General features: G+C 37.0%; 1 protein-coding gene across 4 annotated transcripts in view; it reads right to left on the reverse strand.

The window, feature by feature from the left end:
- LOC149069414 (WD and tetratricopeptide repeats protein 1-like) overlaps positions 1 to 25,523 on the reverse strand; it is a 530,664-nt gene that overhangs the window by 236,141 nt on the left and 269,000 nt on the right. For all 4 annotated transcript variants that reach the window (XR_016195038.1, XM_089249200.1, XM_089249199.1 and 1 more), the window contains one exon: positions 439 to 556. Coding sequence is in view for 3 of the 4 variants with exons in the window: in XM_089249200.1 (XP_089105326.1) it covers positions 439 to 556 (118 nt within the window). In the remaining variant the exon portion in view is untranslated. The remainder of the gene's footprint in view (positions 1 to 438; positions 557 to 25,523) is intronic.

A 25,523-nucleotide genomic window follows, 5' to 3' on the forward strand; every position in this document is an offset into this window, starting at 1 on the left:
GGCTGCTAAGCTATTTCCCTGCACGATAAGACAAACAACTTTTTTTGTTACCATCAGAGGGTTTGTATAACTTCCTTAAAAAAAATTCCCACTATTCCCTATTTACAACATCATTTCGAAAGGGGGAAAAAAATAGAGGCAAAAGACTTTTTGCCCCACAAGAAATTCCTTAGGGATTGTTTTCAGAACCGGGGATTCTTTTTAAATGAAGTAGGGAATTTTTACGGACAATTAGGGATTTTATTGATTTTCATAAAAATTTGGGAGATTCAAGAATTTTTCGGGAGGTCGAGAGATGAAGCTAAAATTTGGGAGACTTGGCAGCTATGCAACAGAATCTCGCTTTTTTGCAATGTTAATAATAGTTACTTATTGCCATCTATTTCCAAAAGCATACAAAAAACCACTGATTCCCTTACTTGATTGGTAACCTCTTACCTTTTCTCCTTGACTTCTGTAACCTCATGAAGAGATTTTGCAGTAGATTTATTACATAAAACATGCCCATGAGTAACACCATTACTTGAAATGAATCCATTGGACTGCAAACTAGCTTCTAAAAAGTAACATATAACAAAGAATAAAACATTAAAAAATTTCACACATTTAAACACATATTTACATTACTTAAAGAAAAACTGTGCGCATCTTGCCAGCAAGTCATTTACAGTGTAATGGCATAGGCTGCGACATGAAGAAAGCATGAAAAATGGGGCTGAAAATCGCCATACGCCCCACATATACAGCACTCAAGATTGTATTAGGAAGCGGAATGATATGTTGCATTGTATGTTTGTTAATTATTGAAGAGGACTGAGCCCCTCACAAGATTTATTGTGAGCCCCAGGTTCCAGCACCTGCGATATAGATCAGTACATCATTCTGATTTGTCTTCAATTACTTTTAAGTAAACTTAAAAAATGTAAATATGCAACTTATTTAGTTTTTACACAAATATGAATACAAACTACATATTTTAGCAATTTCAGTGTGTCAGTTTGGAATGAAGTCCTTATGAGTAGCCTTAGTTACATGATCATAGAAACAAAAAGTCAATCACCAGTAATGTTTTCGAGCAGGAATGTTTCCCTGCAACCCTCCAGAATTTTAATGATTTCCCATTACTCAAAATTTGGTCAAAAAATCTGGAAAATTCCCTTTTCAACCCAGTTAACCCACAATTTGAAATAAAAAAAAAAGTTTGATAATCAGGCTAGTTTACTTCTCCCCCCCCCCCCCACCAATGTAAATATAAAACATACAATGTAAATATGTATTTTACAGAAATTTTAGTTCGAATGGAACAAAGTAACTCTGAATGTTTGTAGAATATACAGCCCCAACCCAATAATGAATAACTACTGTAATAGAATATTCCATTCCCGAATGTGTAAAAGGATGTCACAAGATAGAACCATTTTCACTCTTGGAATATCTGGGAAAGAAGTGAGTTCAGAGGAGGATTTAACGGTGGACGCATCCGACTTCTAAAAGGCCCCGAAAAATCCAAACTTCACACTTTCTTCTAATTTAAGGGGCCTAATATTTTTTTTTGCGCCCAGGGCCTCGACCAACTTTAATTCACCACTGAGCAAGTTGGATAATTTTCTTCGAAATAGTGGTAATCCAGTAATGGCTTATGTACAATCATTTGAAATGCGAGCAATAGTTATCAGTTTTTCAGTGCCATAGTGCCATTCATTACCACCCAATAAAACCTCTCTTTCAATCATTTTTGAAAATGCCACAATACTGGAAACCACTTTGCCATGTTCAACTGTGATCCATGTCTACAGACATTATGCTGCTGAAATGATGACTTGAAACGAAAAAAAAGTGATAGTTTCTTCAACTTTAAGTAAAATTTTTATCCATAGTGCAAGGTTTAAATCAATAGAATGGACCCATTTGGCGAAGATGGCGTCATGGAGGAAATAAAAGAGCCGCTAAGGTACCAAGGAACTCAACAGACAACAAGGAAAAGGAATACAGGGGAAGAGGCTGGTTGGAAGAGGAAGCAAGGGGTTGTGTTTTTATATGTTATGCTTTGTAAATTAACTCATTTTAATAGTATATCACCAAGAAATCTAAGTATGATCATAGTTAACAATGTCATAATTAAATATAGTTGAACCTCGCTATAGCGAACCCGGGATATAGTGAACTCTCAGTTATAATGAACTTTTCAGTGGTCTCAACTGAACACTTATTTATAACAAATGTTATTTTAAACACTTATAGTGAACTATTGAGAAAATGAAAGTCTGCTTATAGTGAACTGAAACGTCCCTTCCAATGATTTATTTTTTTCCTGTTTTTCAAAGGTAGGCTTATTACATATTAGGATCCCGAAGGACAACATTCCTTGACTTCCATGTCAAAGTTGGACAAAAAGTTTGTTGTAAAAAACCCAGCCAGGGCGGGTTTTTCTAAAAAAACCGTGTTTTTTGGGCAAAATTAAGAATTTTCTTTTTCCACAACCTCAAAATATCTAATTTAAACATGTATGTACATCCTTTATGTCCTTTATGTAATATTAGGCACATCCCCATTATGCCTAAATATAAATTTTTGGTGCATGTCAAACTATGTATTTTATTAACCATTAATAAAATATTGACCATAATTATTATTATTTAATTGACCATAAAAGGGAATAATTGTTTACTTTAGAGCTTGGGCAGGTTTTTTTCGGCAAAATGGGAGGAAAATTGAATTTGTGATGTTGGTGTGGTGTATATGGAGCAGCGAACATGGAAAATTCCTTTATTCTACATTAATACAGAATAACTGTACGTTAACATGCGAAACTGACAACCCTTCGGCATGACGCTTAAAATCGAATTCCAAGAGAATGTCTTCGTCTCTCGATACGACTTAAACCTCACGTATCTCTTGAATAAAATTATTAATGTATATCCTTGTCAACAGCTTGACTGTTAGAAATTTTCTTTTCCACAACTTTAGAATATGTAACTTAAAAATGTATGTACATCGTTTATGTGTACATCGTTTATGTGTGAATATACATTTTTTGGTGCATGTTAAACTATGGAATTGATCAATAAAATTAACCATATAATAAGGGCATAATTGTTCACACACAAATACACCCACTTCTGCATAAGTGGTCATTCAAGTATTATGTCAGCATGAAGTGGGGAGGAAGGGGGTTTGAAGGTTGCTTACGTCATCAACCACTCCTTTTTGAAGATATGAAATATTCTAAGCTGCTGATGAAATTTTGCTGACGGGGGAAGGGGGGGGGGGTCAGTGTTTTGCTGACAAGAGGGCTTATATTATGAGCATCTTGAAAACCAAGCTAGGGCTTATATTTTCTGGTTAGGTCTTATTTTCAGAGGAAAACTATACTTTTTGTTCTGTTTAATTTGAAGGTGTTTATTACCATTGTTCAATTCAAGAATTCCACAAAGTTATTTTCTTTTCCTTATGAGATAATGTTATTTGTCTCTTGATATTTCAGTTATGAAAGTCTGATTTACCTGTTTAAAACTTGCGACAATAAGCTTTTTACAGGGACGCCAGAACATATTTACTTGTGTTGCTAAAGCAATACCAATCATTTTTATAATTTGTCTCATAACTTAGAGCACGGAAATTCACACACACAGGCAAAATGCCATGCGCTTTTTTGCCTATTTTCAAACTTTTTTAATAAAAATTCCTTTTGGAAATTTTTGTTTCATAAATGCATATTTCAACATAGTTTCAAGTTTATTAGTGAATTTCAGAATATGTAAAACTTGGGTATTTTGGGCATTAAAAACTTCAAAAAATCGTTATTCTTTAAATTTTCCAACTTTCAGTATTAATTATTATTAGAAAGCCCCCCCCCCTTCCAGCCTATTTCACACAAATAAGTGATCTGAGAGACTGGTGTTGCCATGCATCAACTTCGCTTTGACCAGATGGTGTTAGATATGAATGATTTTGTTTCAGATGAACGCAGCCTGTGCTAGAAAAGCAGAGGAAAACTAAAAGTTTTTGTTTCTCTCCCGCACGCTTTACATAATATCTTGGCCAAGCATTGGACTGCGATGTATGTGCATAGCTGGCTGATGGCTGTTCCAAGAGGTCATGAATTGACGTCATGGCTCACACAAGGCGGAGTAGGAGCAGACAGGGCCCATGGTATTTTGATTTTGTTTTTTGTACCATAAATGCACTGCAAACAACCATGACTATTTACTAAACTTACATACAGCATTTAATATTCGATTATAATCGAATATATCGGCCCTCCGGGATCGTTTGGCAGATACGACCACACAGGGCCCCGCACTTGAAGGGGCCCTGTATTCATTGGCGTACACAAAGGGAGGTTCTCACCTCCTCCGAGCCAAGATTATAGTGTTATTTTGCTGGAAAAACTAAGTTGTTCTATTTTTGTAAAAAAAATGAGAGCAATGTTTCAACTATAAAAATCATAATGATTATTCCAAATAATACAGCAAATAAATGAGAATTATTCGCAACTCGAAAAAGCCCCACAGATTATTTTCTCTACCCGATCCACATCTGGTAACGGGGATCCTGGAATTACCCTAATCCTGAGGATCTACTAACATTTTATTTTGGGCTTCAAATCAACTCAGATAATAATGCAATTATTACAAACTATAATTAAAATAATGGACGGATTAAGTGCAACCAATTTTTTAGCTAGTTTTTGGAACCCATTACTATCTTTGTTTTTAATTATTTTTCTTCCGTCCAAAAATTATAAATGCTTTTTTTAGCGCCTATTTCAAGCATTTTTAGCATCTTTTTGCCTGCCTATTTCAACAATTTTTAGTGTCTTTTTGCCTGCCTATTTCGACAATTTTTAGTGACTAAATTTCCGGGCTCTACCACCTCATTTAAAAATAGCTCATATATTACACTGAAAGCGTTTTTCTATGTTTGCGTGAAAAAAAAAAAGAAATTTTAAATCGCTATATTAATTTGATTGATTTTTTTGCCTCTTTTACGCACTACCAACAGCTACCATTCACCCCCTCCTCCCCGGGAACCTATCAATTGATGAAAACCTTGCATATCTAAAAAATGTCTAGCACTAGCTCATTAGTCTTGGGGATGACAAAACAGTATTTGGCTATAAAAAGGCATCCGTAACCGAATGCCATAGTCATCTACTTCCCGATATTTCTTGTATTCATCCTTACTCCAGAGATTTGCGTCCTGTTGTTGAAAGTGTAGGGAAAAAAACAGTGGTGTCAAATGTGAAGCCCGCGGGCGCCAGACACTCCAGATGGTTTTGCAAGCTGCTTTCCCTCAGCGCATGCAATTAACGATTGATGCAATTGACAATTGAATCTGTCAGTCTTTTTTACTCAGTGAAAAGAGCTGCTGATAATATGATTCATACTCTTTGAAAGTAAAAAAATTCAAGGACTATTTAAGCAGTTTTCCACGCAAAATTTTAAAAAATTCAAGGATATTCATTATCGCAGTTGATAAAAACATTTATTTTTTTACAAAACTCAAATTACTTGGATTTTTTAAATTTATATTCAACATTTACTCATTTTTAATTTTAAAATGCCAATTTTTTAAAGATACATTATTTTTTAAAACAATTATAATTCTCATTTCAACTTGCAGACTATGTCAAGTTCTAAAGGTCTTGCTTTTAAAAAAAAGCCATTGTAGTTTAGTATACAAATGACATTTAAACAGAATTCATTTTATGTTTGAAACAGGATTGAACTTTGCCTTCGATAAAAAAAAATGAGAAAGCATGTAATCTTAGGTGACTATATGCCCTGGGACATTCCCATATTTTTTGACCATCCCAATTTTTTCGTGAAAATGTCCCATTATTTTACATATATTTTCAAAAACAAAGCCTATTGAAGTTTTTATTCTTTACTGAAATTAAGTATTAAAATTATTTTTCCACTCCTATGAATTAATTATATTATAATATATAATTATGACTTTAAATATTGTCATGTGTTAAAGTTTTTTCCCCCATAGAATCCATTTAAATCTACTGATTCAATGCAATGGTACTTTGTTTTCTGCTTTTGGTGTTTTTTGGCAATTTTAGCAATAATTGGCAACTTTGCTTACATTTGTTAACATTTTTGGTGACAATTGGCAGTTTTCCCGTATTTTTATCAAGGAAATATGGTCAGCTAACATATATTCAAATGACATTCAATAATTAAAAAAATTTCATAGTTAGAAAATATTTCTAAGCGATATTGCAAGCGCAATTTTTTAGGTAGCATCTTTTTAAGCATAGAATGGTATGAATGACCGTATGTCCTGCTTTGAACATTGTCACATAATCATTGCGTACCATTGTTGCTCTACGCATTTTCACCCTAGTGGAATATGGTTTAGAGGGGGATTTTGAGTTGAAGGAGGAACAAAAATTGATGGAAGAAATTCACACAAAATTTTTTTAAAGCACTTATAAGCACTTGAAAACCATTATTATTTTTTTCAAGTACTGCAATGATTTTTCAAGGACTTTTAAGGAGTTGAAAATTAACTTTTTTTTTTTTCAAGGGCTTTCAAGGATTTTCAAGGACTGTAAGAATCCACAGAGATAGTTCACCCCCTCGGGGTGAACTATCTCTGTGGTCCTTAGACAAAAAAAAGTAGTTAAGCGCCGATTTGTCCTTAGCTGGCCAGTAGTTTGACTTTTTGGTACTATCTCTAAGCTAAGGACTTTTTTTTTGGAGTTACTTAGGTCCGCTGCTAAGGACTGCCTAGCACCAGTCCTAAAGCAGCAAGAAAAGTAGTTCACGGCGGCCATCTTGGAAAAGAGGAAATTTCGCCTCTGCTGGACGCGAGCTCTCGCTGTGATATTTAGCGATGAAATATGCTGGGTTTTTTTTTCGAATTAAATTTTTTTTTACGATATAATCCAAGTTTTATCTGTCATTATTATCTTCAGTGTCATCAAAGTTGAGGTGATTCATCGTTATATACTCAAAAACCTGCTGTAGTATACGTGTATGTTGACATCGGCGATCGAAGCCACGACGAAGTGCTAGCATGTTCATTACTGAGGTAAGAATTATTTTATTCCTATCGAACTATATAAGAGAAGTGTTAGAGATATTATTAATATTTTTTTGCTCGGTAAATGCGTTATTTAAAAATATAAATGGACATAATGTCACGCAATCAATAGGGCAGTGGATCCCACTTGGTAATGCTGGAAAAATATCAAATAGCCCATGTATATTTTGGGTTGTATTGAAAATATTTACATGGCGAATGAAACATGAATCTTCAATTACGATAATATCAAATTGAAATTTTACATTCTATGTTTTTTACTACATTAATTTTTTTTAATGAAAAATTATGTCTAAATAAATTGAGCACATGTGTAAATAAATAACTTGAATATTGTTGGCACAATAAAAATTGTGCTTGGAAGACTATGCTATAAATAATCTCTTATAAATATGGAAATTGAAAATTCGTGTTTTAGATCAACCTCCCTTCAATGCACAAAGTAACTAATAAGGTACAATTCACTGATAATAAATTATAGCACCTAAATGACAAAAATTTTAATTATGTTTTTATGATGAGTAATGGTCAAATTGAAACAAAGCATGGTAAAAATTGGCAGTAATGTTAAATATTAAATTTTATAAAACTCATGCACTAAATTTAGTGTGTAGGATTAAAATATAGATTTGATATTTTGAACTGTTCAAATGAACAATATTGTAATACTTAGTGAAAGTTAAATTTTCAGAAAAAAATCATGTGCTACTACTTTAAAAATTGCACTTTGTAACTCGCTCTGAGATGAAGAATGTTTAATAAGGAATCATTATATTGCTTTGTTGATATAAAAAATGAAATTCGTACAATGGGACTAAAAAACAAAGTTTTAATTTCAGGCACAGTTTTTAGTGTTGAGGTATATACAGGGTGATTATAAAAAAACTAACCCGACATATGGGCCCCTAACTATCATACCATTCACAGAAACTGACTGAAATTTTGGCGTAAGGTATTTTGATGTATGCGCTCAAGAATGATATGGAAAACAACAGTGTCACTCTAACAGTTACGGTTACAGTGAGAAAATATCAAATAGCAACACTAAGTTTTTTGTATTGGAATGTGATCTCCATTGTGGAAAACCCTAAATAGCGTTCGAACGGCAACTGTAGCATGAAAATCACCGGCGGTAGATAGGCTAAAAGTGAGGACAACCAATAAGGACAGAGAAGCAGCATAAAATAAAGCATTTTATTGTGTTTCACAAATTTTCCACATGACCTTGTGGAGGACTAATCAGGATGGGATCTCAGCCGAAGAAACGGTGTGACGAATGAAACGAACATTAATGCTCTGGTGCACGGCAAAGTCCTTTTTACTTTTTCCTTGCCTAGCTCCAGGGATTTTCGTGCTACAGGTGCCATTCCAACGCTATTTAGTGTTTGTTAGTATGGAGATCACATTCCAATACAAAAAACTTGGTGTTGCCATTTGATATTTTCAAAATTTTCTCACTGTAACCGTAACTGTTAGAGTGACACTGTTGTTTTCCATATCATTCTTGAGTGCATACCTCAAAATACCTTATGCCAAAATTTCATTCAGATTCTGTGAATGGTATGATAGTTAGGGGCCCATATGTCGGGATAGTTTTTTTATAATCACCCTGTACATTATAATGAAAGGAAGCAGATTAGTGTTTGAAACATATTACTACTTCAGTATTTGGGTTATGGCCTTGCTGTGTGTGTTCAAATTTAATTTTTTGCCAAAAATTGTTTTTGATTTTGTGTGTATGGGTTAAGACAAGTTCCATGTCAAATACTTAAGAACTTTAAAATATAACATTTTGAGATGTTATGGAACTGAAACTTTTAACATTCAAACTTTAAACATTTAACAAGCATTTATTTTTTAACGATGTTGTTAGTAAACAGCTGATATATATATATTGTATAAACATTTGTGAGACTTTTCTAACTCTTGAAAAATTTTGTTTCCCAGGAACTTGGCTGTAGGTAGCTACGAAGTTATGTGAAGGTTTTCAAGGTTACCAAACAATTCTACCAGAGCAAACAAAGGTAATTTTAATTCTCTGTATTTGACTTTGAGCAACAGTTTCCATGCATGATTTAATGACATAAATTTTAACATTATGTCACATCATTTTCACTGATTTCATTTGTATCTACAACCCTAGTGGAACAAATACAGTTGAACCCCGATTTAATGCCACCATCCCACCCAAAGAATTTTGGCGTTATATCAGATCGCAGACATAATAGCGTTTCGGAGAGGCTGTATTACATAAATTCACATGTTTATTAAGAAATGTATTTCAGTGTCTCATTTATGTTGCATGATGAATAAAATAACTTATTTTATGCATATTTAATTTTAAGTTGAGAAAATTCATAAAAATTGTAAACTGTAAAATCACTTGAATAATACACTGCTGGCCACCGTAAATGCAACACCCTGAAGGAAGCATGCAAATAATATGAAATTTACAACATGCATTAGCGGAGATGAGATATGCAAATGATTAGAATTTCAGCGCAGACGCACATCACGCGCGCCACTTCAAAGCGCTATTTAAGGCTTGGAGATTTCGACGATTTGAAGTACGGCAATTGTGTTTTTCTTGTGGTTTTTTCAAAAAAACAATCAATTATGCCTCGTAGAAAACAGCGATCATCTTTTGATCAAGTATCTGAGTTCGACAGAGGAAGGATAGTGGCCTACCGAGATTGTGGATTATCTTTCAGGGAAATCGGTAGTCGTGTTGGACGAAACCAAACAACTGTAATGCGGATATGTGAACGTTGGATGCAGGAGGGTACGACGGACCGACGTGTTCGATCGCATCCACCTCAGTGCACCACTTCACGTGATGACAGGCATATTGTGCGTATGGCAGTGATGGATCGCTCAGCCACATCACGAACCATAGCACAGCACATTCAGTCTGTACCACATCATCCAGTGTCTGCGCGTACCATTCGCTGTTTACAGCAGAGTGGTCTGTCCGCAAGACGTCCATTGCTTCGTCTACCCTTGACGCAGAACCACAGACGTCTCCGCCGCCAATGGTGCGATGAAAGAAGGATGTGGACGGCACAATGGAATGAAATTGTCTTTACTGACGAGTTACGCTTCTGTCTGCAACACCACGATGGTCGGATTCGAGTCAGGAGACACAGTGGAGAGAGGATGCTGAACAGCTGCGTTATGCACCGCCACACTGGTCCTACACCGGGTATTATGGTATGGGGCGGTATTGGATATCACTCTCGCACTCCTCTAGTACGGATTGCCGGTACTTTAAAAAGCCCGCGCTACATCTCCGAGGTGTTGGAGCCAGTTGTCCTTCCTTACCTTCAGGGCTTGCCCACAGCCATATTTCAACAGGATAATGCGCGACCACACGTGGCACGCATTGTCCAAAGGTTCTTCATCGATCGCCAGATTAAATTGCTTCCCTGGCCAGCTCGCTCTCCGGATCTTTCGCCGATAGAAAACATGTGGTCCATGGTTGCTCAACGATTGACCCAGATTACATCCCCAGCTGCCACACCAGATCAACTTTGGCAACGCGTGGAAGCTGCTTGGTCTGCTGTACCCGAAGAACACATCCAAAGTCTCTTTGAATCAATGCCGAGGCGTGTGGCAGCGGTGATCTCCAACAATGGCGGCTACTCTGGCTACTGATTTTGGCAGGAACCACACTTCACAGAAGTCTATAAATTTAATCATTTGATGCTTGGTCAACATGTTATCTACAAAATAAATATTGTTGCGATATCTCTTGTCTTTCTTGGTGTTGCAATTTGGGTGGCCAGCAGTGTATTTCTGAATATAAAACTTAACAGAAACATACTTCCCTCTGAAATTATTGCAATTTCAGCAACACATTTTATATGTGCAAAAACAAAATAAGCAGGGGGGGGGGGAAAGGTGGCATTGTTTTTAGTCCATACCATAATGGTTTTTCTCGAGAAATATCTTGCTATGAGTAATTTTCTTTATAATCATAATTTTTTCAGATACTATTGAAAGAACAACTCTTTTTGACATAATTGAATTGAGCAAACTAAGACAGATTTCTTAATGGCTACCTGTACCACTCAAAATTTGACCAGTGCAAGTAAAAACATGTGTACTGTTGAAAAACTTGTCTTGGCTATATAAATGAGAGGGAGGATATTAAAAAAAACCTTTAGAAGCTTTGCCAACTGAAAAGCAATATTAATTCTTTGAAAATGTTATTATCATATTTACTGATTAGCAAATTTTGTTCCAAAGTCGAGACTAGCGTATCACCAGTGTATCAACAGGGTGCGCCAATAGGATATAGCACAATGCTAGAAATACAAAAGAGATTTCAAGATGGATACAGTCTACGTGAGGTATACGACAAATTCTTTAGCGTGAGCGCTAGATTTCATACTTTCTTTACGAAGTATGCTATGCTATATGAAACCCCCAGAGATTTTCAAACAGCCTGCATCGTTTTCTGGGGAACCCCTGGTACTGGCAAATCTGCATAAGCTGCACTCAACTATCCAGATGCATACCACAAGATGAGAGGTGACTGGTGGGACGGATACACAGACCAAGATACAGTCATAATAAATGACTTCTACTCCTGGCTGACCTTTGATTCATTACTCAGATTAATAGACCGATATCCACTACGTGTACCCGTAAAAGGAGCGTTTGTACAATTCAAAGCTAAACTCGTTATCATAACATCTAATCAAGACCCGTTCGACTGGTATCCTAATATCGTAAACAGATCTGCTCTATTCCGAAGGCTTAACATTATCATGCACTTTGATCAGGATCTCAAGCACTCTTATCACGGATCACACGCTTATCTAACGGCACAGGGTACAGAGTCCACAGAGGGACAAGTTCCGTTATTTCCTATAAGTATAGGAACAAGGTCAAAGCCTACAGCATTCGTTAACCCGAGAGCCAAGCATGTGGACACGCAGACTACGGAGCCGATACCGGGCCCGTCGGGGTACATACAGCCGAACAACTCGCCGATACTACGCAGGGCGCTACTACGCAGGACACCGTCGCCGCTGGACCTATCCTCGTCGACGTATATACCGGAGACACAGGACTTATCGCCGTGGGAACTATCGGACTAACAGAGCACAACCTGCTGTACCCAGGAACTGGCTACAGATACCTATACGCAGGTATGTGACTCTAAAATCTATACAATCTTAAAACTATACTTTTGGAATGTCAAGTGAACAAGCTCAGACTCCTGCTAAACTCCTTGCAGAATACGAAAAGGTATCGCCCTGGCTACCCACTGACAAGGGGCTTCTTCAATCTCTATCCTACACATGGGACCAGTACAGATCTAAAAGACTTGTCCAATGGTCAGCATACTTCAAAAATGCCAACTACGACATATACCGCTACGTAACAGATCCAGACATGGTCCATGGTTGCTCAACGATTGACCCAGATTACATCCCCAGCTGCCACACCAGATCAACTTTGGCAACGCGTGGAAGCTGCTTGGTCTGCTGTACCCCAAGAACACATCCAAAGTCTCTTTGAATCAATGCCGAGGCGTGTGGCAGCGGTGATCTCCAACAATGGCGGCTATTCTGGCTACTGATTTTGGCAGGAACCACACTTCACAGAAGTCTATAAATTTAATCATTTGATGCTTGGTCAACATGTTATCTACAAAATAAATATTGTTGCGATATCTCTTGTCTTTCTTGGTGTTGCAATTTGGGTGGCCAGCAGTGTATTTCTGAATATAAAACTTAACAGAAACATACTTCCCTCTGAAATTATTGCAATTTCAGCAACACATTTTATATGTGCAAAAACAAAATAAGCAAGGGGGGGGGGGAAAGGTGGCATTGTTTTTAGTCCATACCATATTGGTTTTTCTCGAGAAATATCTTGCTATGAGTAATTTTCTTTATAATCATAATTTTTTCAGATACTATTGAAAGAACAACTCTTTTTGACATAATTGAATTGAGCAAACTAAGACAGATTTCTTAATGGCTACCTGTACCACTCAAAATTTGACCAGTGCAAGTAAAAACATGTGTACTGGTGAAAAACTTGTCTTGGCTATATAAATGAGAGGGAGGACATTAAAAAAAACCTTTAGAAGCTTTGCCAACTGAAAAGCAATATTAATTCTTTGAAAATGTTATTATCATATTTACTGATTAGCAAATTTTGTGAATGGAAATATCAAAACAATTAATATAATTGACAACAAATAATATCATACTTTTTAACTAGCGAGACCATACAACACTGCAAAATTGTTAATTGTTTAAACTGTTAATTTAAATAGGGTGCTCCGATCCACAAGAGGTTGCTAAGGATGTGTTTTAGAGCGAAGCTGAAAGTAAAGTGAAAATATTAAGTAAGCTGCGTGCCAATAGGTTTTTTCACTTCATCTGTCTGACCAAAATTTTAGGGTAGAAACATGGCTCGAAAAATTGAAAAACATTTTAGGCGCCGACCAAATTTCTTGGCAGCCAAGCATATTTTTAGGAGAAATAATCCAAAGTAAAAAAAAAATTATATTCAACTTTTTCAGCACTTAGTGATGATCTTCACATATTGGAAGATGCAGACATAAACTCCAAATATTTTGTGATCTGCATAGAAAATGTTAGGTGTCAGTATGATTTCCTTTTTTGCAATGTTGGCTCCTAAGATTTGTGAAGCCCAAGGTAAATACATCTAGACATGAACGAGTGCATCTGTGTGCAATGCCAGGCCTCCCTTGTAAAACAACAGTTGATGCATTTTGGATCCTACTGTGATAAAATGGTGGCGAGTCGACAAAGTGCTATTGTGCACGAATTATATACCTCTACTTATGCAACTAAAGACTGTTATAATTTGAAATCAAATATACAGTACATTTAAAGATTGATAAGCATAATAAAAGTGTTTTTTTCTTCCTCTTTCTAATTTCAGGTAAATCAACATTTGAAGATGCAGATGAAAATTAATGAATCTCAAAAAATTATATTCTTGAAAGGTGCGATTTCTAAGAAAAGTACAACAAATAAATTGTGATTATGATAACTCTCTATGAACATATGTTTGAAATAAAATGTTTTTTGTATGACAAATCATGTGTGCAAGTTGTTATTTTCTATTAATCAACTGAAATGAAATATACGATCAAATGAAAGTTATCATGTGAAGTTATTTGTTGGAAGCTAAATATGAAACAGATAAATTGATGAAAAATCTTTAATATAGAAGTATATATCTTTTAAATATTGAAGTATTCACTTGCATTAACAGGTAAGTGCTCATTCATAGAAAATCATGTTCTGATAATATTTTTTAATACTGAGGAGAAACCCATAGTTTAAAATACAGAACTAAAATACGCAGCAAGGCAGTTAATTCATTTAATTATAAATTATCAATAATTTATTATTTTAGTTGCTCCAAAAAGAATTTGCAATTCGTTGTTTCAATGAATTTAAAAGGAATAAAAATGGATAATAAAAAATCATTCAACAAATTGGTCTTTAAAAAAAAGTGGCACTCAATATTAAAAATAGTATTCAGCTGGGGCCTCAAGTAGGGCTCCCAAGGTGAATAGGGGGCCCAAGAATCTATAATTATTTTGCATAATAACCCTTTCAAGAAGAGGGCCCCCCCCCCAAAAAAAAGGGAAAGTCTGCCCCGAAAAGGCACATTACGGCCATAGGCTCAACTAGTGCCGGTAACCTTAATTTAAAATCTTACATTTTGTTGTAAGAAATTTTTTTTCTTCAAATTTTGATTTCATCAGTATGCGACCCACTTATATACAGCTGGGGTCCCATATACTCGCTTCTTCAAGCATCCAAAAGTGGGGTCCATGAGCTCGGACAAGAAAAATACATTGACTATTATTATATACTGAATCTTATTCTAAAAAAAAGTCGCAAGATAAAAAATGCAACGTCCTCATACGTTTACAAAATAATTAAACTAGCCAGCGATATTAGAGTAAAAAAAATTGCAAAACATGGGTGACAAAAAAATTTATGGCGAGTCCCTCGGAAAAAAAGTTTGTTTACAACATGTTTGTTTGTAAATATGAAATCGTTGCCACAACCCACTGCGGAAAAACGATTGTTAAATAATTAGTAGTCGTTGTAGGCTTCAAACGGCATCCCGATTGGTTAGAGATCTGTTTCTCTCGAAACCAAAAATTTTCTCCCCCTCTAACTACTGTTTCACGTCACGTGACCTTAAGGACTGGTAGTACATAGTACCTCTTAACTACTAGTAGTTGAAGCGGTTCTTAGCTTCAGTCCTCCGACCGGTAGTTCATTAGGACTAGTAGTTACTAAGGACTGCAGAGATAGTTCACCCCCTGGATAAGCATACAATGAGGGATGCCTGTTGACAGTGGTCCCTGGTTGTTGTTTTTTTTTTTTTTTTTTTTTGGAGTGATATACAGTATATTTTCCACATGAAGAAAAAACTCATTTCTACAGTACAGCAACACCAATAATCCTGCCACTCTTGAGCAGACATTAATGGATTTTTTTTGCAAGTTATATTTTTGGAGTTGAAAAACACTTTTGGGAATTTAAAAAATTGGATGAATCTAACAAATAATAAAGTAAATTGAAAAGTTTTTGGGAGATAGACTTTACAAAAAGTCTGGTCTTGTAAATGCTAAAATTAGAGGCGAGAGATTGACGAGATATTTTAATTCCGCTTAAAGGGTTAAATATACGGCATGTATTTGATTAATTTAATAATTTATCTATTAATACTATTAATTGTATTCAAAATTTATTGATTACAGTCATAGGCGTATGCAAAATTTTCTTGGGGGAGTTTCAGATTTTTTTCCTTCTGAGTGAGGTTACTTTTTTCCCTGCAAAATAACACTATAATCTTGGCTCAAAGGGGGGTTAGAGCCCCCCCCCCTTTGCGTACGCCAATGGTTACAGTTTATAAAATGCATGCTTCTATAGTGATAGAAATTTCTTAGGAATGTCAAATTCAGTACAGAAATGTGATGTGCTTCAACCTTATTCTACTTCCGAGATCCCGGGAAATGAGTTCAGATTCTAGGGAAATTCCCGGTTGAATTCTAGGTGCGGGATTGCAGAAAAACTGGATCCCAGGAGAGAAAACCTAGTGGGGACTTGGGATCCACCTTTCCCTGCAATATAAGAAAATGACCGATATGTACGGGATGATAGTTAATTCTATTTAGTCGCTTTGGTTGTCCCCTCACGAAAGGAATTTCTGGCTACGGCACCTGATAGTATGTGGCATAAGAGTGATATTTTTTTTTCTTGTCAGTTTCTAAATCCTTAATTTTAGGTTCATTTTTTTCTTTATTTATAAATGATTTTTTCTTAATGCCTATTTTAAAATTTTTGCTTGCCTATTTCACTTTAATCATAAAATTTTATAGGTTTAAGAAATTATCAGAGTCATTGCCAGAAATTATTTCGGAGGAGGTTTGAAATGACAGAACAATCGATTTTTCTTTGCTTTTTTCTAATATGTTGGGGGCGAAACCAGACCTCCCAGTTCTGAGTTCAAATGTTCCATGACGCCAACCTAGGGGCGAGTGTGTAACCTGCTGTTCAAGAAAGATACTTGTCACCAATTGGGGTTTGGGTGCATGCTTTTATGTGCATGGATAGCATAGGCGGAGATAGATTTGGAAGTCTGGGGGGGGGGGGAAGATGATGATGATGATGACAATTCATATATACATTAGATCAGTCGACCCCACCTTTGACGATACAGCAGCTGCAAGGCCGTGGGAGTAATTGTATTGCAATGCCAAAAGAGTGCAGCTGATCAGTATAGGATTGGTGACTGTTGCTCATATATCTTGCCTATTTTCTTGGTGACTGTATAGCAAAAAAAACCTACATTGCTGCTGTTGTTGAAAACATGTTCCTTTATTTTGTTTGGACTTTACCTGCCCAGTACCATGCATTATTTGTAACATGAAATGTTCTCTCACAGAGCTGAAAGAGAAATTCAAGTTTTTTTTCCTCAAAGAAATTCCATATCAGCATTTATCAAGAATCGGGTCGCACTCACGTAAGTTCACTTTTATATAACCAAGTTACCAGAACTTTCCTTTTTTTATGACTAACTTTGTGTTAGCTATCGTCTGAAGGTTGACAATATTTTCTTTTTAACTATGTATAATCAAATTTGCCGAATGTGCAATACCAGTGGTAAACAGATTGTACATCACATTGCCCTGGGGCAGATGCATACGAAGGAATTGGGTTGGTGGAGGGGCTTCCCCCTAAGCTGATAAAAAAAATTGGAAAAATTGAAAATATTATCGTAATTAAAATATTGAAAGAAATACTTTTTATATGCTATTTGATAGAGTTCATATTTCTTTTTTTTAGAGGGTTTTGGCCGTAATCCTCCACGCTGGCCAGATATTCAAATATGCTATTTAAACCACTTAAAATGAATTTAAATGTTTTTTGAGGGTTGGTAAATCAAAATTTCTCTGAAAAAATGCCCCCTTTGAAAATCGGTCCTCCTGCCGCAGGGCTGCAACTAGATATTTGGTCACCCGGGGCAAGTGCACATTTTGTCGCTCCCCCCCCCCCCGTAATGTTGAAGGAGAGGTTTGAGAATGAAATTTGCACCCCGTCTGGTTCTGCACCCGGGGCACAAAACCCACCTGCTCCCCCCCCTAGTTGTGGCCCTGATCCTGCGTACACGTCTGCCTTGGGGAACCATGACGTCTATTTAAGTTGATTCACTATCACAACAGTACTGTAATAGCTAACACGATCATTTTTTTACTGAAACAGTTCTTACAGTGTACTGTATGTGTATCGTTTGTGACAAAATTTAATCAAAGTTCAATAGAACCTCAATTATCCGGGGGTGGAATATAATGGGAGACGGATTTACTGGAATACGAAAATTTAAAAAATTTCACGGGATGTAAAAGAGTGCCAAGAAAAACAATTGTAAGGTGTAGGGTAACAACCAAGAAGGGAGTAATTTGGGGATTAGAAGAAGGTATTATATTATTGGAATCAGCGCCATAGAAAGAAATTTATTTTGGGGGGGGGGGAAGAAGTGGTAGAATAATAGACAAGCGTATTATTCTCCATACATCAGCCAGAGGAGTCGACATGAAGAAAATATTGGGGGTGCTGAAAGTCGCTGGTTGTCCCATATATACATTGGCATATGCAAAGGGAGGGGGTTTTGGGTTCTTACCCCCCCCCTCTCAAGCCGAGATTATAGTGTTATTTTGCAGGCAAAAACGTAATCCCCCCTTGAGAAGAAGAAAAAATTGAACCCTCGCCGAGAAAATTCTGCATATGCCTATGCGTATATACAAGACTCAAGCGCGTACTCAGGAGAGAGACGGTGCAGCAAAGCATTGTTCTTTCAGAAATTATTGGGGGAAACTCAGCCCCTTTACAAACTTTACTGGGGGGGGGGGGGATCAAATGGCCTCAGTCCCTAGGTTCCGGTGAATATGACATCAGTCATTCTCCGACATGTTTTATCTCTTTTCCAGCTGCTCTGTCCGAAATTGACAAAAAAGACCTCAGTGCAAACCAAAAGTACTCTGGATTATTGAGCTTCACTACACTCTCCTGTTGTTGTCCTCTAATTGTCCTGGTTTTATTCAAGACTGTCTCAAAACATGGACCCTTGGGCAAAGTGTTGTTTTAAGGGTTTCGTACTTAGCTAGAAGTAACAGCTTACATCAGGGGTCTTCAACTTTTCAGACACGATGGGTCAATTCAAACTTCCCATGAAGCCCACGGACCACCAAATCTCGTGATTTAGTGACATCTTAATAGAAGTGGCCAATAGGCCCAGTGTTGAACCCAGAGAGAAATATTTGAAGACTTTTATTTGTTCTGAAATTATTTTTTATTAATTATCAATTTTGATTAATTCTGAAATTATTTTTTCACTTAATATAAAAAAGTTTGATTAATTGCTGATTAAATTAATTAATTACGAGATTAATTTTAATCTGAAAACACTTTAAATTAATTTTTAATTATTTATTGTGGTAATTTTGAAATTATTTTCCTTCTCAAAATATCTCGAAATTATTTCTCTTTCAATAACTATGCAATTATACTTTTGTTGATTGTGAAATGATTTTTATCAGAAATTACAAAATTATTTCTCTTATTGATTTCACAAATTCTATAATTATTTTTTTCAGTAGTTCTGAATTTTTCGCGAATTCTGGGATTATTTCTTTTATTTATTCTAGAATTTATTTCATCAGAAATTATCATTTTTAATTAATTCCGAAATTGTTTCTTTTAATTCTAGAATTAATCGTTTTTCAATGTTTTCCAATCACAACCATTTTCTGAAAATCATCGGCGGGTCACGACAAAAAAGCTTCAAGGGCCAAATCTGGCCATGCATGGAAAAGCCCTGGTTCAAGCCGTCCATATTACGTATAGCCAAGAGCCCCTGTAAGCCTGGGGTCTTCAACGCAGGGCCAGATTTGGTCCTCGAAGCTTTTCGTCGTGGCCCGCCGATGTTTCCTCATGTTATTTCTCAAAATGTTATCAATTCGGTTATTTATTATTATTATCTATCATTTTTTAATTATTTCTTATTATTTTATTATTATGCATTTTTGTATCCTTTTATCAGTTCTAAATTCAATCAACTTAAATTTTATTACTAAGCGATGGAAAAGACTTCGTTAAGCTTTTTGGAGAAGAAAAAAACACTCTTTTTTTTATTTCAGAGAGTGTCTTCTTGCATAATAGTAATTTATAAAATTAGGTTAAAAAAATTCCAAAATTCTTTGTCAAAAAATTTCGGTTAATATAGTCTGATGGAAAAATACAGGGCTTGGCAAATCCCAGGCGACCAGGTCACCATGGCGACTAAGAAATTGTCTTTGATGCCTAATATTTTTATGTATGATAACTGATAACTATATTGAAGTCTGAGAACAGTACAGAATTATCGGAAATTACGTCGACTTGTCTGCCAGCATGAAAGGGAACCTGAACAAGTCAAAATACACATTTTTGGAAGGATTTTGTGAAGAAAAAATTTTGGCGCCTATAATATTTTGTTGGCATGTAATTTATTATTTTGGATTCATCAAGCCCTGCTCATGTATATGTATACACTCATGTATTTGAGCGTATGTATAACATTAACTGGGCTGCATATACTGTACGCAGGCTCAGGGACGTGAACAGAACCAAACTTTGTGGGAGAGACCAGGTATCTCTCCCAGAAAAAAATTTGAATTGCTAACCTTTAAAAATAATTTAAAACAAACCGAAATAGAAAGAAGATGCATATAAATGCTATATGCAACTTCTGTCGATATTTTAATTTATTAAAAAAAATACTCTAAATTTTTAATCATCTTGAGGCAGACATCCATAGATTTACCATATTTTACTGAGGCAAAAATCTTTTCCACAAAAGTAGGTTAAATTACCCATCATAGCTGAAATCAAATATAGATTGAGGATAAAAAACGGGACATTCTAGTTCAAAAAAGGACGTATGTTCAATAGGAAATATATGTTATGACCCGTACTGAGTAATGTCCCATAAACTTCGAGCAACACCGATCATTTTTGACTTCTGCCGTCCCTGGCTTTTTATGTATCACAGACAGCACAACATATTGAATCAGCATTCTGCTCCGTTCTGTAGAGTCACAAACATCGACTCACACTTGGCAACTGTTGGCCACAGCTTTGGTGAGCCACCACACACTCCCCACCCCCAGTAACAGACTTACGGTCCGGGAAATGGACAGTTCGTTTGGAATGTGTTTTTCTGGTGTGAGGAACGGGAGGCGTAGGCAAAGCAATTCTTGTTGATGACGGACTGGAATCTTTCACGTCTGAAGCCAGGAAGGCGGGTCTCAGTCTGTCCAGAGAAACTTTGTTTTTTTCGAAGGACATCGATGTCGAATGTCTTTCCACATCATTGGATCACTTGAAATGGTTCGTCATATGGAGCTTGGAGCAGTTTCTGCATTCCATCATGCCGAATGAATACGTGTGAGTAGTCCTTTAGATGAGGGTGGATGAAAATACTTTGTGGTCCATGACAAGATGTTGGTCATGGACATAATTTTGAAAAATGTTCTTTGATAGTCTCAAGAAGTTCTTTTGATGATGTTTCGCGTGGACTGGGATCGAATAGTTCTTCGGGAAGTGTGAGACTAGTGCCATATACCAATTCTGCGGTGGTAGCTTTCAGATCTTCTGGCAAACGGAAACTTCTTTGAAGGCTACGGAAACCAAGTAATATGGTGGGCAGGGCAGTACACCAGTGCTCTGTTATAGGCAGTGTTATATGCTTTGATGGCAGCTTTGAGTGTTCTGTGTAGCTCCTCTACGAGGCCATTTGCTTGTGGGCGATATGGTGAGGACCATATTCATTGAATTCCTAGTACTCTTGCCAGTGCCCAAGTGGCGCAGTGGTAAAGATGCTCGTCTTCCACTATGAAGGTTACCATCAAGGCCCATGGGTTCAAATCCAGGCATAGAACATTAGAAGCAAGTTCTTTACCTATCGAGCCTAGGGCAACCACCGATGGATGGAGCCTTCATTTCCCATCCAACTCCACTGGTTGGAAATTGCCGTATGGCGATGTATGACCGGAGTTGATGTACGGTAAAGTAGTAGTACTCTTGCCAGTGCTAGGAAGAGGGAGCTCTCGAATGATCTGTTATAATCTTGGATGGCACCCCGAAGCGAGATATCCATGTTGAATAGAATGTGCAAGCTAGTCTCGGCGATGATGTCTGGAATCGGGACCGCCTACAGTCAACATGTGAATTTGTCTATCATAGTTAGACAATAGGCATTGCCACCAGAAAAAGGAAGAGAACCAATGATATCAAAATGGATGTGATGAAATCGCTCAGTTTGGTCAAGAAATAAACCTAATGGGGTTTTCGTATGTCGCATTACTTTGGACAAGGTATACATTGTCTGGACCAGTTACTACAACCTTTACTTAATGAAGACCAAATGAAGCGAGCCCAAATCAATTTAGTTGCAGCTTTAATTCCTGGATGGGAAATATTATGAATGGTCTCGAAAATCTGCTTCCAAAATTGTTCTGGTCTAGCTGCGCCAGTGGAGAGATCACAAAATAGTGAAGTATTTGAGTCTGGCAAAATCACCTTTTTGAGCTGTAATCCTCGTGGATTTTGTAAAAGATCAGTTAAAGTTTGGTCACATTCTTGTGCTTTTGAAATTTTGTTATAGTCAATAGGATTGAAATTGATACAATGCAGGATAGTGCATCTGCGGATATGTTTTTGCTACCCCTGATATAGTGCATATCAGTAGTGAATTGGGCAATAAAGTCTAATTACCTGCATTAACGAGAAGCCTTTTCTAATTTTTGTCCTAAGGCATATGTCAATGGTCTATGGTCCGTGAGTAAAGAAAAGTCCCTATCTTCTAACAAAGTTTAGCCAAAACTGCTTTATAGAAACATGTACAGCCAGCAACTCGCGGTCGTATACACTGTAGTTGCATTTTGCGGGAGATAATTTCCTAGAAAAGAATGCAAGAGGCTGAAACTCATTGTCAACCACCTGAAACAGTGCACCACCAATGGCAGAAGCGGATGCCTTATTTATAAATACACAATAATTTTTCACACACGCACGAATCCTTGCATAAATAAATTGAAGCCTCTGTGAAGAAATAAATCAATGTTATGTAAACTGAATTTTCATTCGAAATATATATACATGTTTGCATTACTTTCTCATAAGTTTGCCACGGCTCGCCAAAGACTGGCCAACAGTCGCCAAGTGCGGAGTTGGCTTGAGTCTATGTTTGTGACTCTACAGACCGGAGTAGAATGCTGATTCAATATGTTGTGATGTCTATACTACATAAAAAGCTGATTGTCACAGTGGTGACCAAAATATTTGTTATCCTGTCAAACAAAATAGAGAGATTACAAAAAGGTCCTACCCTGATCCTAATGGCATTGGTGGTGCTGCACGCAGCACACACACAAACTGCACTGAATAATTATTTGAAACGGTTGAAAAAAAACAACAGCAGAGAAATTGCTTGGACTGTAAATTAAGGTACATGGTTAGATTTTTGGTTTGCGGTTTCTTGTAACATATTTTAATATGTAAATCTCATACCTAAATGCTTACATCTCATACATAAAAAACAGGTATGCAGCAATTTTTGGAATACATAAACTAAGCTCAAAATAAAATGTTAACCTGAAAGCAACACATTTTCTTCCAAAACACAAACAATTTCCTCCAAGAAAACCCATTTTCCCCAAAGAACCCAGCCCGGGCTATCTACCCGGGGAGCCAATTTGACAAGCCTGTGTCAAACCCCACTCTTTTAACCTCCAGCCATTTCTAGAAAACATTCACTGGTTCACTGACGATAAACAGCATTCCTTTTACCCCGCCCAGCCCAGCCGTTTCTAGGAATCCACTGGTCCACTACAACAGTATTTCTCAACCGCCGGGCTGTGAGTGGTCCGTTTCATATTACTCGTGTGTATGACTGGGCTTTCCACTCGCCAAAATGAAATCAACTGGGCCATGGGCTTCCACAAGCAGGGGACACAGTTGGAGAAACAGTTGTTCCAGTTGTAGACCGTTCAACCCCGTCGTTGACAGAAAACTCGATTTCCTAAATCCACCGTCGGAATCTTTTGAGAAAATTGCCGCCGATTATAGGTCGAGATACATCAGCAATGATAAACACCCATAAAAAGTTTTCACTGATCCAAGACTTACTTTTATCATTTTCTTTCAGTATGTTTTTATTGTAGAACCGTTTGCCGTGGTAAGCGTGAGTAGTGACTGTGGTTTATTTCTATCAGCTGCCGAAGGGGGTATTACGGAAATATTCGCACCAGTGTCAATGAGAAACGAAAGCTTGCTTAGTGGGTCTGCGATGAAAAGACGACTGTTGAATGAAACAGACTCCCTTGTTGCCATCAGTTGTCGGTTTGGTCGTGTCCAGGATAGAAACTACATGGTTGCACACACTTACGGGTGTTGGATCCGAATTCGTAGTGATATCAGCAGAGATCGTTTCGAAACCTCGTGGAGTTTGCACCTTCATGGCGGTTTTGATTAAAAGGACTTCAAGGGTATCCACGTTGTTCCCAAGATTGGCGTAGTGCGTCAACTTGCAATGTCAATGTCTCTATTTTTTCTGTCAGCTGCTGCACATCAAGTTGCTGTGGGTGGTCGAGATTCTTGTCTGCTATCTCTGATAACTTTTCCAAAGTTTCTGAACTTGTGGAGAGTGCAATGTATGTCTTTATCTGCCAATGAACAAAACAGTTCCGAACAACTATTTATTTCTATTATTACAAATTAAAACATTAGTTAAGAAATCAATTCAAGGGCAAACCCGTCACTAGTAGGAAAATCGCAAAGTATACTTATGGTGAAGCGACTAGGACGGAAGTGACACTCAGCTATGGTCTTCAAGAAACGATGCTCGACCACAGATGTCAGTAGAATCACACAGAGTTCGGCGACAAACCCAAGGCGTCGATGAGGCGGACGTGATTATATATAGCTCTCAAATCACTAAACACACAAATGAGGAGTAACGCACATGCATTCCCCCCCCCATTGACATCGGCGTTCCAAGTGGTAAGTTCGGAAACTACTAGTTTCTTTTCTTTCTAAAACAGTTCGTGACGAGTCGGCATCGAAAACGTCCGTAAGTAACAAAAGTTTGTTTAGCCGACAGAAAATAATTATAAACAAAGTATATGATAGACATAACACAAACTCAATAATAAAACATAACACATGCACTACCATTACATAAGGGGTAAAGGTCATGCGAGCGTCAACAAGGCCATGTTACAAGAGGATTGCTTGAACTTGATATGGTAAGCCTTGTATCCATAGACTTCAAAGTATTTCATCGCTAAGATGGCCACTGGATAGATCCCACATTTTGCGGAGTAACCCCGAAGGTCGACGACCGCCCAGCTCAACTTCATACATCAAATGTAAGCATCACTCATCTGGTTCAGCAAATTCAGCTTGGAGGCATCTTTTTAGCGCATCGTACATGTTTGCTGCCGGTGGATTCATGATGAGGACACTCACATGTGCCAAAACACTCGTATTCATGGCTGCAACAGCTGTGTGGTATTTAGTGGCATCAGAGGTAATTCCACTCGCCAGGAACTGAGAATCCTGTGGCATCATCTCTTGCCCCCTTACGCGCACCTCCTCATGCGTGGGTGGCAGAGGCGAAAAAAGGGGACAAACAAACTGTTTCCCTTGCGTGACCTACTTCTTCCTCAGTGTGTTGCTCTCACGCAAGTGTATAGTTTCTCCTTTTTTATTATGTGAAATTAATATTGTTAACCTATGTAAATAGTTTTCTAAAATTAAATGAACTTAAATATTATCAACCGTTTCATCAATTGCAATCAGAATATACATCGTCCACAATGTGTGCTGATTCCCTATAATCCAATT

The sequence above is a fragment of the Pholcus phalangioides genome, unplaced genomic scaffold (assembly GCF_987345545.1).
Source record: "Pholcus phalangioides strain wild (caught in Gottingen) unplaced genomic scaffold, Ppha-v1.0 ptg000022l_1, whole genome shotgun sequence".
In the NCBI taxonomy this organism is placed as follows: domain Eukaryota; kingdom Metazoa; phylum Arthropoda; class Arachnida; order Araneae; family Pholcidae; genus Pholcus; species Pholcus phalangioides.